This window comes from Oncorhynchus mykiss, chromosome 28 (genome assembly GCF_013265735.2).
Source record: "Oncorhynchus mykiss isolate Arlee chromosome 28, USDA_OmykA_1.1, whole genome shotgun sequence".
Lineage (NCBI taxonomy): Eukaryota > Metazoa > Chordata > Actinopteri > Salmoniformes > Salmonidae > Oncorhynchus > Oncorhynchus mykiss.
This window is the reverse complement of record NC_048592.1, coordinates 40300135-40320107: the sequence shown is the minus strand read 5'-3', so window position 1 is coordinate 40320107 and position 19973 is coordinate 40300135. Positions and strand designations below refer to the sequence as shown.

The following is a 19973-nucleotide window of genomic DNA, read 5'->3' as shown; positions in this document are numbered from 1 at the left end:
AGAGCAGCTCACAGATCACTGCACCTGTACATAGCCCATTTATAAATAGCCCATCCAACTACCTCATCCCCATACTGTTATTTATTTATCTTGCTCCTTTGCGCCCGTCTCTCTACTTGCACATTCATCTTCTGCACATATATCACTCTGTGTTTTCTTGCTATATTGTATTTACTTCGCCACCATGGCCTTTTTTTTGCCTTTACCTCGCTTATCTTACCTCAGTTGCTCACTCTGTATATATATTTTTTTTCTCTATTGTATTATTGACTGTATGTTTGTTTATTCCATGTGTAACTCTGTGTTGTTTGTGTCGCACTGTTTTGCTTCATCTTGGCCAGGTCACAGATGTAAATGAGAACTTGTTCTCAACTGGCCTACCTGGTTAAATAAAGGTGTTCTCAACTGGCCTGCCTGGTTAAATAAAGGTGTTCTCAACTGGCCTACCTGGTTAAATAAATGTGAAATAAAAACAAAAAAAGAGCCACAGTGCTGTAACATTTTCTGTCACTTTTAGTCTTTACAAACAAAATGTGCATTTAAAATTGCCTCAACTATACTACAAATGTATGTCACTTTTATATATCGAGGTGCTGCAAGTTCAATAATATGTCTCTCTGTCTCTCGCTCTCGCTCTCTCCCTCCCCCTCCCCATCCCCCTCCCCCTATTCCTCCCCCTCTCCCTCTACCTCCCTCTCCCCCCTCCCCCTCCCCATCTACCTCCCCCTCCCCCTCTACCTCCCCCTCCCCCTCTCCCTCTACCTCCCCCTCTCCCTCTCCCTCTCCCTCCTCCTCTTCCTCTCCCTCACCCTTCCCCTCTCCCCCCTCTCCCTCTCCCTCCTCCTCTCCCTCTCCTTCTCCCTCTACCTCCCCCTCTACCTCCCCCTCTCCATCTCCCTCCCCCTCCCCCTCTCCCTCTACCTCCCCCTCTCCCTCTCCCTCTCCCTCCTCCTCTTCCTCTCCCTCACCCTTCCCCTCTCCCCCCCTCCCTCTCCCTCCTCCTCTCCCTCTCCCTCTCCATCTCCCTCTACCTCCCCCTCTCCCTCTACCTCCCCCTCTCCCTCTACCTCCCCCTCCCCCTCTCCGTCTACCTCTCCCTCTCCCTCTACCTCCCCCTCCCTCTCTCCCTCTCCCCCTACCTCCCCCTCTCCCTCCCCATCTACCTCCCCCTCCCCCTCCCCCTCCCCCTCCCCCTCTCCCTCTCCCTCCCCCTCCCTCTTACTCCAGTCTGTTCGGCATCTCATCCATCATCCAGACTGACTGCTCCTCCACGTGGAGGATGATGGTTAACCCTGATCTGGCCTGGCACCACTTTGTTAACCCCATTATGCTCCTGCTGCTGTACTACACCCTGGCCACTCTCATACGCCTCTGGCTCCAGGAACCTATAGAGGTAGGTAACACCCTGGCCACTCTCATACGCCTCTGGCTCCAGGAACCTATAGAGGTAGGTAACACCCTGGCCACTCTCATACGCCTCTGGCTCCAGGAACCTATAGAGGTAGGTAACACCCTGGTATCTCTCATACGCCTCTGGCTCCAGGAACCTATAGAGGTAGATAACACCCTGGCCACTCTCATACGCCTCTGGCTCCAGGAACCTATAGAGGTAGGTAACACCCTGGCCACTCTCATACGCCTCTGGCTCCAGGAACCTATAGAGGTAGATAACACCCTGGCCACTCTCATACGCCTCTGGCTCCAGGAACCTATAGAGGTAGGTAACACCCTGGTATCTCTCATACTCCTCTGGCTCCAGGAACCTATAGAGGTAGGTAACACCCTGGTATCTCTCACATGCCTCTGGCTCCAGGAACCTATAGAGGTAGGTAACACCCTGGCCACTCTCATACGCCTCTGGCTCCAGGAACCTATAGAGGTAGGTAACACCCTGGTATCTCTCATACGCCTCTGGCTCCAGGAACCTATAGAGGTAGGTAACACCCTGGTATCTCTCATACGCCTCTGGCTCCAGGAACCTATAGAGGTAGGTAACACCCTGGCCACTCTCATACGCCTCTGGCTCCAGGAACCTATAGAGGTAGGTAACACCCTGGTATCTCTCATACGCCTCTGGCTCCAGGAACCTATAGAGGTAGGTAACACCCTGGTATCTCTCATACGCCTCTGGCTCCAGGAACCTATAGAGGTAGGTAACACCCTGGCCACTCTCATACGCCTCTGGCTCCAGGAACCTATAGAGGTAGGTAACAACATAGAGATACAACCCGTAGACAGGGTAGGTAATAACATAGAGATACTAGCCATAGAGAGGGTAGGTAACAACATAGAGATAGAACCCATAGACAGGGTAGGTAACGACATAGAGATACTAGCCATAGAGAGGGTAGGTAACAACATAGAGATAGAACCCATAGACAGGGTAGGTAACGACATAGAGATACTAGCCATAGAGAGGGTAGGTAACAACATAGAGATAGAACCCATAGACAGGGTAGGTAACAACATAGAAATACAACCCATAGACAGGGTAGGTATTGACAGAAATACAACCCATAGACAGTGTAGGTAACGGCGTAGAGATACAACCCATAGACAGGGTAGGTAACGGCGTAGAGATACAACCCATAGAGGTATGTATAACAACATAGAAATACAACCCATAGAGGTATGTAACAACATTGAGAAAGAAGGTAGGTAACTTTCTCTCTCCCCCTTCCTCTCCCTCCAGTCTGTTTGAGATCTCATCCATCATCGTACACCTCTGGCTCCAGGAACCTATAGAGGTAGGTATGCCCTCCGACGAACCATCAAACAGGCATCGATACAGGACTAAGATTGTATCGTACTCCACCAGCTCTTTCGCTTGTCGGATGTGGCAGGGCTTGCAAACCATTCCAGACTACAAAGGGAAGCACAGCCGCGAGCTGCCCAGTGACACGAGCCTACCAGACAAGCGAAACTATTTCTATTCTATTCTACTCCTATTCTCGAGGCAAGCAACACTGAAACATGCATGAGAGCACCAGCTGTTCCGGAAGACTGTGTGATCACGCTCTCCGTAGCCGAAGTGGGTAAGACATTTAAACAGGTCAACATTCACAAAGCCGCAGGGCCAGACGGATTACCAGGACGTGTACTCCGAGCATACGCTGATCAACTGTCAAGTGTCTTCACTGACATTTTCAACCTGTCGCTGACTAAGTCAGTAATACCAACATGTTTCAACCAGACCACCATAACCTGCCTAAATGACTACCGACCCGTAGCACTCACGTCTGTAGTGCTACGGTGCTTTGAAAGGCTGGTCATGGCTCACATCAACACCATTATCCCAGAAACCCTAGACCCACTCCAATTTGCATTCCGCCCCAATAGATCCACAGATGATGCAATCTCTATTGCACTGAGTTTGGAACTCAATAGTGAGTGTTGCAACCGAAGAACAGACAATTTTTACACACTTCAGCACTTCAGAATTTGTTCTGTGAGCTTGGCCGAGCTGTTTCCACTTCACAATAACAGCACTTACAGTTGACCGGGGGAGCTCTAGCAGGGCAGAAATATGACAATCTGACTGGTTGGAAAGGTGGCATTCTATGACGGTGCCACGTTGAAAGTCACTGAGCTCTTCAGTAGTAAGGCCATTCTACTGCCAATGTTTGTCTATGGAGATCGCATGTCTGTGTTCTCGATTTTATACACCTGTCAGCAACTGATGTGGCTGAAGTAGCCGAATCCACTCATTTGAAGGGGTGTCCACATACTTTAGTGTGTGATATATAATATATGCCATTTAGCAGAGGCTTTGATCCAAAGCGATTTACCGTCATGCGTGCATACTTTCAATTATTATTATTTATTTTTTTTACATATGGGTGGTCCCTGGAATCAAACCACTATCCTGGTGTTGCAAGCACCATGCTCTACAAACTGAGCTACAGAGGACCATGCTCTACAAACTGAGCTACAGAGGACCATGCTCTACAAACCGAGCTACAGAGGACCATGCTCTACAAACTGAGCTACAGAGGACCATGCTCTACAAACTGAGCTACAGAGGACTATGCTCTACAAACTGAGCTACAGAGGACTATGCTCTACAAACTGAGCTACAGAGGACCATGCTCTACAAACCGAGCTACAGAGGACCATGCTCTACAAACTGAGCTACAGAGGACCATGCTCTACAAACTGAGCTACAGAGGACCATGCTCTACAAACCGAGCTACAGAGGACCATGCTCTACAAACTGAGCTACAGAGGACTATGCTCTACAAACTGAGCTACAGAGGACTATGCTCTACAAACCGAGCTACAGAGGACTATGCTCTACAAACTGAGCTACAGAGGACTATGCTCTACAAACCGAGCTACAGAGGACTATGCTCTACAAACTGAGCTACAGAGGACTATGCTCTACAAACCGAGCTACAGAGGACCATGCTCTACAAACTGAGCTACAGAGGACTATGCTCTACAAACTGAGCTACAGAGGACCATGCTCTACAAACTGAGCTACAGAGGACCATGCTCTACAAACCGAGCTACAGAGGACCATGCTCTACAAACTGAGCTACAGAGGACTATGCTCTACAAACTGAGCTACAGAGGACTATGCTCTACAAACCGAGCTACAGAGGACTATGCTCTACAAACTGAGCTACAGAGGACTATGCTCTACAAACCGAGCTACAGAGGACTATGCTCTACAAACTGAGCTACAGAGGACTATGCTCTACAAACTGAGCTACAGAGGACTATGCTCTACAAACTGAGCTACAGAGGACTATGCTCTACAAACTGAGCTACAGAGGACCGCAGCCTATGATGCATATGAATGTTCACATGACAAGGAAAACCTCTGGGCTCTAACCATAGTCCATATTGTGGCTGTGTTGTTCCACAGGGGTTGGTTGCAAAGTCCAAGGAGACGTCTTTTGACTACATCTCCACCCTAGACTGGACCGAAAATGGACCGGTCCACCAGGACCTGTACTCCACCCCACAGTATGAAATGGACCAAATCAATAACACGACAGGTGAGTTTTACTGTACAAACACTGGGGCAAAAGTCTATTCTCACAAGACACCCGCTGTGAGCAAACCCATTGTAACATTTTAAATATACAGGCCGAGTAGATGGGACGAGTGAAATTATAATCGTCAGCACAATTCATATTGTAATTAAAAATAAAATAAAAAAATTCTGCATGGAGGACATTTTTTTGTAAACTGAGGCCTGGTCAAAAGTATTGCATTATATAGGGAATAGATTTGCCATTTGGGATGCCCACTTTTCGCCGATATATCCTGTACTATATCACCCTGTATATACTGTAATATATCCCCCTATATCTCCTGTATATACTGTACTATATCACCCTGTATATTCTGTACTATATCACCCTGTATATACTGTACTATACTGTACTATATCACCCTGTATATACTGTAATATATCCCCCTATATCTCCTGTATATACTGTACTATATCACCCTGTATATTCTGTACTATATCACCCTGTATATACTGTACTATATCACCCTGTATATACTATACTATATCACCCTGTATATACTGTAATATATCCCCCTATATCTCCTGTATATACTGTACTATATCACCCCTATATCTCCTGTATATACTGTACTACATCACCCTGTATATTCTGTACTATATCACCCTGTATATACTGTAATATATCCCCCTATATCTCCTGTATATACTGTACTATATCACCATGTATATTCTGTACTATATCACCCTGTATATACTGTACTATACTGTACTATATCACCCTGTATATACTGTAATATATCCCCCTATATCTCCTGTATATACTGTACTATATCACCCTGTATATTCTGTACTATATCACCCTGTATATACTGTACTATATCACCCTGTATATACTATACTATATCACCCTGTATATACTGTAATATATCCCCCTATATCTCCTGTATATACTGTACTATATCACCCCTATATCTCCTGTATATACTGTACTACATCACCCTGTATATTCTGTACTATATCACCCTGTATATACTGTACTATATCACCCTGTATATACTGTATTATATCACCCCTATATCTCCTGTATATACTGTACTACATCACCCTGTATATACTGTACTATATCACCCCTATATCTCCTGTATATACTGTACTACATCACCCTGTATATACTGTACTATATCACCCCTATATCTCCTGTATATACTGTACCATATCTCCTGTATATACTGTACTACATCACCCTGTATATACTGTATTATATCACCCTGTATATACTGTACTATATTACCCTGTATATACTGTACTATATCACTCTGTATATACTGTAGGTATTGTACTATATGAAGTATCTGTGTGTCTTTATCTAAACAGAGAAGGATGAAGGAATGTGTGACTTCAGTCCAACCCTGCGAGAAGAGACTTCTGGGATGGATGGAGCGGAGGAGGAACAGGAGGAGGAGGAGGGCAGAGTGAATGCTGTTGTAACCGTGTTCAGGTTCATTATGAAGCAGAGCTATGTCTGTGCTCTCATAGCCATGATGGTGAGTAGACACCGTGACTGGTCCCTCTGGTGACTGTGCTCACGTCAAGGCGAAAGAAAGCACCTGTGTGTGTGTGTGTGTGTGTGTGTGTGTGTGTGCGTGCGTGCGTGCGTGTGCTCACATCACATCTAAAGAAAGCACCTGTCAACAAATAAATTACCAGAACTGTTTTCTTGATCGTGATTGTAGGAAGGCCTACCTATGTTTTTGTTTTGAGTCACTGTAGATTGAGGTTTTGAGGCCTTCCCAGCTAGCACATTTGGTTCCATGAAAGTTGTGGGAACGTACGTTTTTGGTTTCACATTGGTTGTGGGAACAAAGCTATACGTTTCCTGACCTGTATAAACTGAACGTCTTTTTAAACATTCTGAGAACAGAAGTGAACATTTCGCCAGTTCTGGAAACGTTTATTTTTAGTTTGCAGGGACGATCTGTGAACACTGGTTTACTCTGGTTCCTTGAACGTTTCCTGGGAGGTCTTATTAACGCTCAGACGATGGACATTTTAGTTTTTTAATAATACAAAAAAAACTTTCACTGAATCTTTCAATGAGAGTTTTTTTCGTGATATTTTATTAGAGTATTTTTTACCTTTTTTATTTATAATTGTCTTTTATATCCAATTGGTAGTTACAGTCTTGTCCCATCGCTGCAACTCCCGTACGGACTTGGGAGAGGTCGAAGGTCGAGAGCCATGCGTCCTCTAAAACACGACCCTGCCAAGCCGAACTGCTTCTTAACTCACTGTTCGCTTAACCCGGAAGCTCGGCGCACCAATGTGTCGGAGGAAACACCGTACAACTGGCGACCGAAGTCAGCTTGCCAAACCCTCCTCTATCCCGGACGACGCTGGGCCAAACCCTCCTCTAACCCGGACGACGCTGGGCCAAACCCTCCTCTAACCCGGACGACACTGGGCCTAACCCTCCCCTAACCCGGACGACGCTGGGCCAAGCCCTCCTCTAACCCGGACGACGCTGGGCCAATTGTGCGCCGCCTCATGGATCTCCCGGTCAGGGCCGGCAGTGATACAGCCTGGGATCAATCCCAGGTCTGTAGTGGCTCTCCCTTAGACCGCTGCGCCAGTCTGATGGTTCTTTCCTTTTTTCTTTACAATAGACATAAACATACAGTGCCTTGCGAAAGTATTCGGCCCCCTTGAACTTTGCGACCTTTTGCCACATTTCAGGCTTCAAACATAAAGATATAAAACTGTATTTTTTTGTGAAGAATCAACAATAAGTGGGACACAATCATGAAGTGGAACGACATTTATTGGATATTTCAAACTTTTTTAACAAATCAAAAACTGAAAAATTGGGCGTGCAAAATGATTCAGCCCCCTTAAGTTAATACTTTGTAGCGCCACCTTTTGCTGCGATTACAGCTGTAAGTCGCTTGGGGTATGTCTCTATCAGTTTTGCACATCGAGAGACTGAATTTTTTTCCCATTCCTCCTTGCAAAACAGCTCGAGCTCAGTGAGGTTGGATGGAGAGCATTTGTGAACAGCAGTTTTCAGTTCTTTCCACAGATTCTCGATTGGATTCAGGTCTGGACTTTGACTTGGCCATTCTAACACCTGGATATGTTTATTTTTGAACCATTCCATTGTAGATTTTGCTTTATGTTTTGGATCATTGTCTTGTTGGAAGACAAATCTCCGTCCCAGTCTCAGGTCTTTTGCAGACTCCATCAGGTTTTCTTCCAGAATGGTCCTGTATTTGGCTCCATCCATCTTCCCATCAATTTTAACCATCTTCCCTGTCCCTGCTGAAGAAAAGCAGGCCCAAACCATGATGCTGCCACCACCATGTTTGACAGTGGGGATGGTGTGTTCAGCTGTGTTGCTTTTACGCCAAACATAACGTTTTGCATTTTTGCCAAAAAGTTCAATTTTGGTTTCATCTGACCAGAGCACCTTCTTCCACATGTTTGGTGTGTCTCCCAGGTGGCTTGTGGCAAACTTTAAACGACACTTTTTATGGATATCTTTAAGAAATGGCTTTCTTCTTGCCACTCTTCCATAAAGGCCAGATTTGTGCAATATACGACTGATTGTTGTCCTATGGACAGAGTCTCCCACCTCAGCTGTAGATCTCTGCAGTTCATCCAGAGTGATCATGGGCCTCTTGGCTGCATCTCTGATCAGTCTTCTCCTTGTATGAGCTGAAAGTTTAGGGGGACGGCCAGGTCTTGGTAGATTTGCAGTGGTCTGATACTCCTTCCATTTCAATATTATCGCTTGCACAGTGCTCCTTGGGATGTTTAAAGCTTGGGAAATCTTTTTGTATCCAAATCCGGCTTTAAACTTCTTCACAACAGTATCTCGGACCTGCCTGGTGTGTTCCTTGTTCTTCATGATGCTCTCTGCGCTTTTAACGGACCTCTGAGACTATCACAGTGCAGGTGCATTTATACGGAGACTTGATTACACACAGGTGGATTGTATTTATCATCATTAGTCATTTAGGTCAACATTGGATCATTCAGAGATCCTCACTGAACTTCTGGAGAGAGTTTGCTGCACTGAAAGTAAAGGGGCTGAATAATTTTGCACGCCCAATTTTTCAGTTTTTGATTTGTTAAAAAAGTTTGAAATATCCAATAAATGTCGTTCCACTTCATGATTGTGTCCCACTTGTTGTTGATTCTTCACAAAAAAATACAGTTTTATATCTTTATGTTTGAAGCCTGAAATGTGGCAAAAGGTCGCAAAGTTCAAGGGGGCCGAATACTTTCGCAAGGCACTGTACATAGACAAAAACAACTACATGGCCAATGCTGACAGGTGTATAAAATTCAGCACACAGCCATGCAATCTCCATAGACAAACATCCATGCAATCTCCATAGACAAACATCGGCAGTAGAATGGCCCGTACCCGAAGAGCTCAGTGACTTTTCAACGTGGCACGTTCATAGTATGCCACCTTTCCAACAAGTTAGTTTGTAACATTTCTGACCTGCTGGAGCTGCCCCCGGTCAACTGTTAGTGCTGTTATTGTGAAGTGGCAATGTCGAGGCGCAACAACGGCTCAGCCACTAAGTGGTAGGCCACACAAGCTCACAGAACGGGACTGCCGAGGGCTAAAGCATGTAAAAATCAGTTGTCACTCACTACAGAGTTCCAAACTGTCTCTGGAAGCAGCGCCAGCACAATAACTGTTTGTCGCAAGCTTCATGAAATGGGTTTCCATGGCTGAGCAGCCGTACACAAGCCTAAGATCACCATGCACAATGCCAAGCGTCGACTGGAGTGGTGTAAAGCTCACTGCCATTGGACTCTGGAGCAGTGGAAACACGTTCTCTGGAGTGATGAATCACGCTTCACCATCTGGCAGTTTGATGGACGATTCTGAGTTTGGCGGATGCCAGGAGAATACTACCTGCCCGAATGCATAGTGCCAACTGTAAAGTTTGGTGGAGGAAGAATAATGGTCTGGGGCTGTTTTTCATAGATTGTGCCTCTTAGTTACGGTGAAGGGAAACCTTAACTCTACAGCATACAATGACAGTCTATATGATTCTGTGCTTCCAACTTTGTGGCAACAGTTTGGGGAAGGCCCTTTCCTGTTTCAGCATGACGATGCCCCCGTGCACAAAGTGCATACAGATATGGTTTGTTGAAATCGGTGTGGAAGAACTTGACTGGCCTGCACAGAGCCCTGACCTCAACCCCAACGAATGGGATGAATTAGAACGCCGACTGCGAGCCAGGCCTAATCGCCCGACCTCGCTAATGCTCTTGTGGCTGAATGGAAGCAAGTCCTTGCAGTAATGTTCCATCATCTAGTGGAAAGCCTTCCCAGAAGAGTGGAGGCTGTTATAGCAGCAATGGAGGCACAAACTCCATATTAATGCCCATGATGTTGGAATGAGATGTTTGACGAGCCTTTTGGCCATGTAGTGTACATTTCAACTAACATGAATGAATTCCCGCTTGCTCAGACCCACGTTCCTTCCATACCAACACCCAATGTTGTTTCTAATACTTGTAAGACTCTCTATGTTTCTGTCTGTAGCCAGATTTCTATCAACCTTCAAATAATAAAGCCTTTTATTCTTCCGTTCTCTTTACGTTGGGCTATCATTTGACTTCCAGTATTTAAGTAATAGCGTCTGCGATATAATATATGTCCAATCCATCGGGGTATCTCACCGCACCCTCATGTGCCAAGTTGAAATATGCAGATGGACACATTAAAAGTAATCTTACATTGTAAAACTTCTGAGAGACAGCTTTCTAACTCTGCCCATAACTATTGGACTTTATAGCACTCCCAGAAGGCATAAATTATTGAGTCACTGTTAGTACACTTGAGGCATTATTCTGCCATTGTGCCTTAGATTTTTTTCTCTTGTATAATAAATTCTATATATTAATTTATACTGGATTAAGTATAGATTTTCATTTGTTATATTCCAACACTTCATCTTGTGTCAATATTAGTTATTTTTTATGTTTTTAACATTCCAATTTATATTTTATAGTTTATCTTTTCTTCTAAGAGATTGTCAGTTGGAAAGGCTCTCTGCAGGTTTTCTACATCTTACCTATCATATGAGTATCTTTTGATGACTAAAATAGGATTCCCTCAATATTTCTCCGATGCCCAAAAACTTCCAGGTGACCATTTTGTGTTCTAAATTTATTGTAACTAATTACTTATTTATTTTCTTTCATTTTCTTTTTGTAAAATATATATTTTTTGTACTTTTACACATTTTTCACCCCAATTTCATGGTATCCAATTGGTAGTTACAGTCTTGTCTCATCGCTGCAACTCCCTGTATGGACTCAGGAGAGGCGAAGGTAGAGAGCCCTGCGTCCTCTGAAACACGACCCTGCCAAGCCGCACTACTTCTTGACACACTGCTCGCTTAACCCGGAAGTCAGCCGCACCAATGTGTCGGAGGAAACGCCGTCCGGCTGGCGACCGAAGTCAGCTTGCAGGCGCCCGGCAGAAGTTGCATATATTTGAAAATGTATAACATTGGTCCAAAATGGCTTTTCAATTCTGGAAATGTTTTTATTTCACGTCATTTATGGTTTCTATGCCTTTAATTTTCCAATTTATCAGTGAATTCTGAAAAACTATTCAAGGGTTGTTCCAATAGGGGTGTGTGTTTCTAGGGAGTGATGGTTCTTCTAGAATCCATTTTATGTTCTTCTATACTGTTATATAGCGTTCTTAACTATGAAGTTGTTCATGTTTTTAGTTTAATCCTTTGATATACTGAGCATCTTCAATATGATTATTTTTTTTTTCTCCCCAATCTCGTGATATCCAATTACGATCTTGTCTCATCGCTTCAACATCCCCAACGGGCTCGGGAGAGGCGAAGGTCGAATCATACGTCCTCCGAAACATGTTTCGCCAAAACACACTTCTTATCACCCGCCCGCTTAACCTGGAAGCCACCAATGTGTCGGAGGAAACACCGTTCAACTGACGACCGAAGTCAGCCTGCATATTCCTGGTTCGCCACAAGCAGTCACTAGAGAGCGATAAGCCAAGTAAAGCCCCCCCAAACCCTCCCATAGCCCGGACAACACTGGGCCAATTTTCCGCTGCCCTATGGGACTCCCGGTCACAGCGAATGGGACACAGCCTGGGATCGAACCCTAGGCTGTAGTTACGCCCCAACACTGCGATGCAGTGCCTGAGACCGCTGCGCCACACAGGAGACAAAACTTTTACTAGCACTGCTGCTAACTCCAAGCAAAGATAGAACATTTGGAAATTCCTTTCCTAAGGCATTAATCATATGTCTTTTTTATTGTGACATAGTATCAGTGAGATTTTTTTTGTGTGGTTTTTGTGTGTTTTTTTGTGTGAATTTTACCCAGGTGAACACATTTTCTTTCAGGTGAACATTTTGTGTTCTAAATTTATTGTAAATAATTATTTATTTTCTTCTTTTTCTTTTTGTAAAATATATATTTTTTGAATTTTTACCCCTTTTTCTCCCCAATTTCGTGGTATCCAATTGTTGTAGTAGCTACTATCTTGTCTCATCGCTACAACTCCCGTACGGGCTCGGGAGAGACGAAGGTTGAAAGTCATGCGTCCTCCGATACACATCCCAACCAAGCCGCACTGCTTCTTAACACAGCGCCATCCAACCCGGAAGCCAGCCGCACCAATGTGTCGGAGGAAACACCGTGCACCTGGCAACCTTGGTTAGTGCGCACTGCGCCCAGGCCCGCCACAGGAGTCGCTGGTGCGCAATGAGACAAGGATTTCCCTACCGGCCAAACCCTCCCTAACCCGCTAGGCCAATTGTGCGTCGCCCCATGGACCTCCCGGTCGCGGCCGGTTACGACAGAGCCTGGGCGCGAACCCAGAGTCTCTGGTGGCACAGCTGGCACTGCAGTACAGCGCCCTTAACCTTCTGTTCTCTATCCATGGAATTAGTCCGCTAAGCCACTATGATGGAGCTAGCATGTCGTGTTTCTTTACGCATACAAAAGCTGTTCATTTTTAGCCTATTCAAACAGACAGCATTTCATAGAAAACTTATTAAGATCGGGTGTGGATAGTTAGTTTGGCACGGCAAACAGACCTGAACACACTTCACAAGACGGAAGATAGAGTTTTGTTGATGCTGAGAATGGAATGTTTTTAGATAACATTCTTAGAAGGTTCTCTGAACGTTACAAGTTTTTTTTTAACTTTCTCTGAACAATTTGAGAACATGACTTTAAATAGAACCATGAGGAAAACCTGTAGGAAACGTTACACTGAAGTACTGAAATTCCCAAAGAAAAATGTTGTTTCTAAACGTTCTTGGAACAACTCGAGAACATTACTTCAAACCTTTAAATCTAATTAGCATGATACAAAATCCCTATCAAAATCTGCCTGTTTAAGCTAGAGATATGTTTGTTTTGCATGGGCTGTGTCTCAATCCACCTCATCCTCCTATGTCGGCCTTTCGCATCTGTGGAAGGTGGCAGAGCTAAAGCAGTGTTTGTCAGACCAGAAAATCGGTCTTCTCTCAAATATCTGTAGCATCCAAACCATTTGGGCTAGAAACTATTATGGAAAGATGAGACTCTGTCGAACACGTCATGTTTTGCTCCCACATGCCTCACAGGCCTCACAAAACTCATCTGAAGGTCCCAGTTTAAAAAATGTATGGAAGTACAGTACCAGTCAGAAGTTTGGACTCAATCCAGAGTTTTCTTTATTTTAACTATTTTCTACATTGTAGAATAATAGTTGAAGACATCAAAACTATGAAATAACACATATGGAATCATGTAGTAACCAAAAAAGTGTTAGAGACTCTAGGCATTCTCTCAACCAGCTTCATGAGGTAGTCATCTGGAATGTATTTCAATTAACTGGTGTGGCTTGTTAAAAGTTCATTTGTGGAATTTCTTTCCTTCTTAATGTGTTTGAGCCAATCAGTTGTGTTGTAACAAGGTCTGGGTGGTAAACAGTAGATAGCCCTATTTGGTAAAAGACCATGTCCATATTAGGGCAAGAACAACTCAAATAAGCAAAGAGAAACGACAGTCCATCATTACTTTAAGACGTGAAGGTCAGTCAATCCGGAAAATGTCAAGAACTTTGAAAAGTTTCTTCAAGTGCAGTCACAAAAACCATCAAGCGCTATGATGAAACTGGCTCTCATCTCGGTACCTGATGGCAGTCAGGCTACCTTTGGCGAGCACATGGAGGGCTGTGCGGCCCCCCAAAGAAATGCCACCCCACACCATGACTGACCCACCGCCAAACCGGTCATGCTGGAGGATGTTGCAGGCAGCAGAAAGTTCTCCACGGCGTCTCCAGACTCTGTCACGTCTGTCACGTGTTCAGTGTGAACCTGCTTTCATCTGTGAAGAGCACAGGGCGCCAGTGGCAAATTTGCCAATCTTGGTGTTCTCTGGCAAATGCCAAACGTCCTGCACGGTGTTGGGCTGTAAGCACAACCCCCACCTGTGGACGTCGGGCCCTCATACCACCCTCACGGAGTCTATTTCTGACCGTTTGAGCAGACACATGCACATTTGTGGCCTGCTGGAGGTAATTTTGCAGGGCTCTGGCAGTGCTCCTACTGCTCCTCCTTGAACAAAGGCGGAGGTAGCGGTCCTGCTGCTGGGTTGTTGCCCTCCTACGGCCTCCTCCACGTCTCCTGATGTACTGGTCTGTCTCCTGATAGCGCCTCCATGATCTGGACACTACGTTGACAGACACAGCAAACCTTCTTGACACAGCTCGCATTGATGTGCCATCCTGGATGAGCTGCACGACCTGAGCCACTTGTGTGGGTTGTAGACTCCGTCTCATGCTACCACTAGAGTAAAAGCACCGCCAGCATTCAAAAGTGACCAAAACATCAGCCAGGAAGCATAGGAACTGAGAAGTGGTCAGTGGTCACCACCTGCAGAACCACTCCTTTATTGGGAGTGTCTTGCTAATTGCCTATAATTTCCACCTGTTGTCTATATATATATCCATGTCTCTTTTGACCCTCTCTCTCTCTCTCCCTCTATCTCTACTTCTCTCTTTATCTCCCTCTATCTCCCTCTCTCTCAATTTTCAATTAAATTAAATTAAATTCTCTTTATTGGCATGACGTAACAATGTACATATTGTCAAAGATTATTTAGGATATTTACAATATAAAATAAAAATTATAATCAAAATAGTTAATGGGACAACAGTAACAACAATAACCAAGGGTCAAAATAACCATACATTCAACAATAACAATAAGCATACAGTAGAGTACAGGTGCAGGTTGATTGGTCTGTCAGACACTGTCCCTCAACGTATGGCAGGCAGCAATGTAGTGCGCTGCCAACCCACAGCTCTCTGCGTCCTCCCCCAACTGGACGGGTAGCCTATCCTCATCAGAGAGGTCTTTGAAACCTTGAATAAGGGTTTCACTGTTGGGGAAATGACACTCAATTTTTTTTAATTTTTTTTACATTTTGTCAGGAAATGCAGCTTCGTCTCAGGTTCTGCTGTGGTGCAGTGGTTACACAGCCTTTCCTCTACAGGGAGCCAGGTTCTGCTGTGGTTGTCATGTACTGTCATGTTGTGTCTTGTTTCTGTCCTTTCCCTTCACCCTGTCTCCCTCTGCTGGTCGTTGTTAGGTTACCTTTTCTCCCCCTCTTTTCCCCAGCTGTGCCTTGTCTCCTCCTAACTACCTCGTCACCCCTTTTCCCACCTGTTCCCTTTTTCCCTCTGATTAGTCCTCTATATCTCTCTCTGTTTTTGTTCCTGTCTTTGTCGGATTCTTGTTTGTGTTTCTCATGCCTGAACCAGACTATCGTCGTGTTTGCTGCAACCTTGTCCTGTCCTGTCGGAATCTGCCTGTTCAGCTAACCTTGTCCTGTCCTGTCGGAATCTGCCTGTCCATCTGAGCCTACGTGTGTTTCGTCATTAAAGAAACTCTGTTTTGTTAATTCGCTTTTGGGTCCTCATTCACGCACCTGACAGAAGAATCCGACCAAGAATGGACCCAGCGACTTCGGATCCTCTCCACTCAGCCGTCGAGATCCAGGGAGCGATGCTAGGCAGACACGAGCAGGAATTGTCTGCTGCTCGACATGCCGTTGAGACCCTGGCCACCCAAGTCTCCAACCTCACAGAACAGGTTCACCATCTCCGCCTCGATCCACCGGCCACTTCCAGGGCTTTCGAATCTCCGGAGCCCAGAATCAATAACCCGCCGTGTTACTCTGGGGAGCCCACTGAATGCCGCTCGTTCCTCACCCAGTGTGATATTGTGTTTTCTCTCCAGCCCAACACTTACTCCAGGAGCACTGCTCGTGTCGCCTACGTCATATCTCTCCTTACTGGACGGGCTCGTGAGTGGGGCACGGCAATCTGGGAGGCAAGGGCTGAGTGTACTAACCAGTATCAGGACTTTAAGGAGGAGATGATACGGGTTTTTGATCGATCTGTTTTTGGGGAGGAGGCTTCCAGGGCCCTGTCTTCCCTATGTCAAGGTAATCGATCCATAACAGACTACTCTATTGAGTTTCGCACTCTTGCTGCCTCCAGTGGCTGGAACGAGCCGGCTTTGCTCGCTCGTTTTCTGGAGGGTCTCCGCGCAGAGGTAAAGGATGAGATTCTCTCCCGGGAGGTTCCTTCCAGCGTGGATTCCTTGATTGAACTCGCTATTCGCATTGAGCGACGGGTTGATCTTCGTCACCGAGCTCGTGGAAAGGAGCTCGCGTTCTCCGTTGCCCCCCTCTCCGCATCACTACCATCTTCCTCTGCCGGCTCGGGTGCTGAGCCTATGCAGCTGGGAGGTATCCGCATCTCGACTAAGGAGAGGGAACGGAGAATCACCAACCGCCTCTGTCTCTATTGCGGTTCTGCTGGTCATTTTGTCACTTCATGTCCAGTAAAAGCCAGAGCTCATCAGTAAGCGGAGGGCTACTGGTGAGCGCTACTACTCCTGTCTCTCCTTCAAGATCCTGCACTACCTTGTCGGTCCATCTACGCTGGACCGGTTCGTCAGCTTCCTGCAGTGCCTTAATAGACTCTGGGGCGGAGGGCTGTTTTATGGACGAGACCTGGGCTCGGGAACATGACATTCCTCTCAGACAGTTAAGGGAGTCCACGGCCTTGTTCGCCCTGGATGGTAGTCCTCTCCCCAGGATTCAGCGTGAGACGCTACCTTTAACCCTCACTGTTTCTGGTAATCATAGCGAAACCATTTCTTTTTTAATTTTTCGTTCACCTTTTACACCTGTTGTTTTGGGCCATCCCTGGCTAGTTTGTCATAATCCTTCCATTAATTGGTCTAGTAATTCTATCCTCTCCTGGAACGTCTCTTGTCATGTGAAATGTTTAATGTCTGCTATCCCTCCTGTTTCCTCTGTCTCTTCTTCACAGGAGGGGCCTGGTGATTTGACAGGGGTGCCGGAGGAATATCACGATCTGCGCACGGTGTTCAGTCGGTCCAGGGCCACCTCTCTTCCCCCACACCGGTCGTATGATTGTAGTATTGATCTCCTTCCGGGAACCACTCCCCCCCGGGGTAGACTATACTCTCTGTCGGCTCCCGAACGTAAGGCTCTCAAAGATTATTTGTCTATAGCTCTTGCCGCCGGTACCATAGTCCCCTCCTCCTCTCCCGCCGGAGCGGGGTTTTTTTTTGTTAAGAAGAAGGACGGGTCCCTGCGCCCCTGCATAGATTATCGAGGGCTGAATGACATAACAGTGAAGAATCGTTATCCGCTTCCTCTTATGTCTTCAGCCTTCGAGATCCTGCAGGGAGCCAGGTTTTTCACTAAGTTGGACCTTCGTAACGCTTACCATCTCGTGCGCATCAGGGAGGGGGACGAGTGGAAGACGGCGTTTAACACTCCGTTAGGGCACTTTGAATACCGGGTTCTTCCTTTCGGCCTCGCTAACGCTCCAGCTGTCTTTCAGGCATTAGTCAATGATGTCCTGAGAGACATGCTGAACATCTTTGTTTTCGTTTACCTTGACGATATCCTGATTTTTTCACCGTCACTCCAGATTCATGTTCAGCACGTTCGACGTGTCCTCCAGCGCCTTTTAGAGAATTGTCTTTTTGTGAAGGCTGAGAAGTGCTCTTTTCATGCCTCCTCCGTCACATTTCTCGGTTCTGTTATTTCCGCTGAAGGCATTAAGATGGATCCCGCTAAGGTCCAAGCTGTCATTGATTGGCCCGTCCCTAAGTCACGCGTCGAGCTGCAGCGCTTTCTCGGCTTCGCGAACTTCTATCGTCGTTTCATCCGTAATTTCGGTCAGGTGGCAGCTCCTCTCACAGCCCTTACTTCTGTCAAGACGTGCTTTAAGTGGTCCGTTTCCGCCCAGGGAGCTTTTGATCTCCTCAAGAATCGTTTTACATCCGCACCTATCCTTGTTACACCTGACGTCACTAGACAGTTCGTTGTCGAGGTTGACGCGTCAGAGGTGGGCGTGGGAGCCATTCTTTCTCAGCGCTCCCTCTCTGACGACAAGGTCCACCCTTGCGCGTATTTTTCTCATCGCCTGTCGCCGTCGGAACGTAACTATGATGTGGGAAACCGCGAACTGCTCGCCATCCGCTTAGCCCTAGGCGAATGGCGACAGTGGTTGGAGGGGGCGACCGTTCCTTTTGTCGTTTGGACTGACCATAGGAACCTTGAGTACATCCGTTCTGCCAAACGACTTAATGCGCGTCAGGCGCGCTGGGCGCTGTTTTTCGCTCGTTTCGAGTTCGTGATTTCTTATCGTCCGGGCTCTAAGAACACCAAGCCTGATGCTTTATCTCGTCTCTTCAGTTCTTCAGTAGCCTCCACTGACCCCGAGGGGATTCTCCCTGAGGGGCGTGTTGTCGGGTTGACTGTCTGGGGAATTGAGAGGCAGGTAAAGCAAGCACTCACTCAAACTCCGTCGCCGCGCGCTTGTCCTAGGAACCTTCTTTTCGTTCCCGTTCCTACTCGTCTGGCCGTTCTTCAGTGGGCTCACTCTGCCAAGTTAGCCGGCCATCCTGGCGTTCGGGGTACGCTTGCTTCCATTCGCCAGCGTTTTTGGTGGCCCACCCGGGAGCATGACACGCGTCGCTTCGTGGCTGCTTGTTCGGTCTGCGCGCAGACTAAGTCCGGTAACTCCCCTCCTGCCGGCCGTCTCAGGCCGCTTCCTATTCCCTCTCGACCGTGGTCTCACATCGCCTTAGATTTTGTCACCGGACTGCCTTCGCCAGCGGGGAAGACTGTTATTCTTACGGTTGTCGACAGGTTCTCTAAGGCGGCTCATTTTATTCCCCTTGCTAAGCTTCCTTCTGCTAAAGAGACGGCACAAATCATCATCGAGAATGTTTTCAGAATTCATGGCCTTCCGTCAGACGTCGTTTCGGACAGAGGTCCGCAATTCACGTCTCAATTTTGGAGGGAGTTTTGCCGTTTGATTGGGGCTTCCGTCAGTCTCTCTTCCGGCTTTCACCCCCAGTCTAACGGTCAAGCAGAACGGGCCAATCAGACTATTGGTCGCATCTTACGCAGTCTTTCTTTTCGCAACCCTGCGTCTTGGTCAGAACAGCTCCCCTGGGCAGAATACGCCCACAACTCGCTTCCTTCGTCTGCGACCGGGCTATCTCCTTTTCAGAGTAGCCTCGGGTACCAGCCTCCGCTGTTCTCATCTCAGTTCGCCGAGTCCAGCGTCCCCTCCGCTCAGGCTTTTGTCCAACGTTGCGAGCGCACCTGGAAGAGGGTCAGGTCTGCACTTTGCCGTTATAGGGCGCAGACTGTGAGAGCTGCTAATAAGCGTAGAACTAAGAGTCCTAGATATTGTCGCGGTCAGAGTTTGGCTCTCCACTCAGAACCTTCCCCTTAAGACCGCTTCTCGCAAGTTGACCCCGCGGTTCATTGGTCCGTTCCGTATTTCTCAGGTCATTAATCCTGTCGCAGTTCGACTTCTTCTTCCGCGATACCTTCGTCGCGTCCACCCGGTCTTCCATGTCTC

General features: G+C 46.6%; 1 protein-coding gene across 1 annotated transcript in view; it reads left to right on the top strand.

The window, feature by feature from the left end:
- The first annotated feature begins 2596 nt into the window (after positions 1–2596).
- LOC110508253 (piezo-type mechanosensitive ion channel component 2) overlaps positions 2597–19973 on the top strand; it is a 149101-nt gene continuing 131724 nt past the window's right edge. The window contains exons 1-3 of the mRNA XM_036966347.1: positions 2597–2629; positions 4871–5003; positions 6359–6528. Coding sequence (XP_036822242.1) covers positions 2597–2629; positions 4871–5003; positions 6359–6528 — 336 coding nt within the window. The remainder of the gene's footprint in view (positions 2630–4870; positions 5004–6358; positions 6529–19973) is intronic.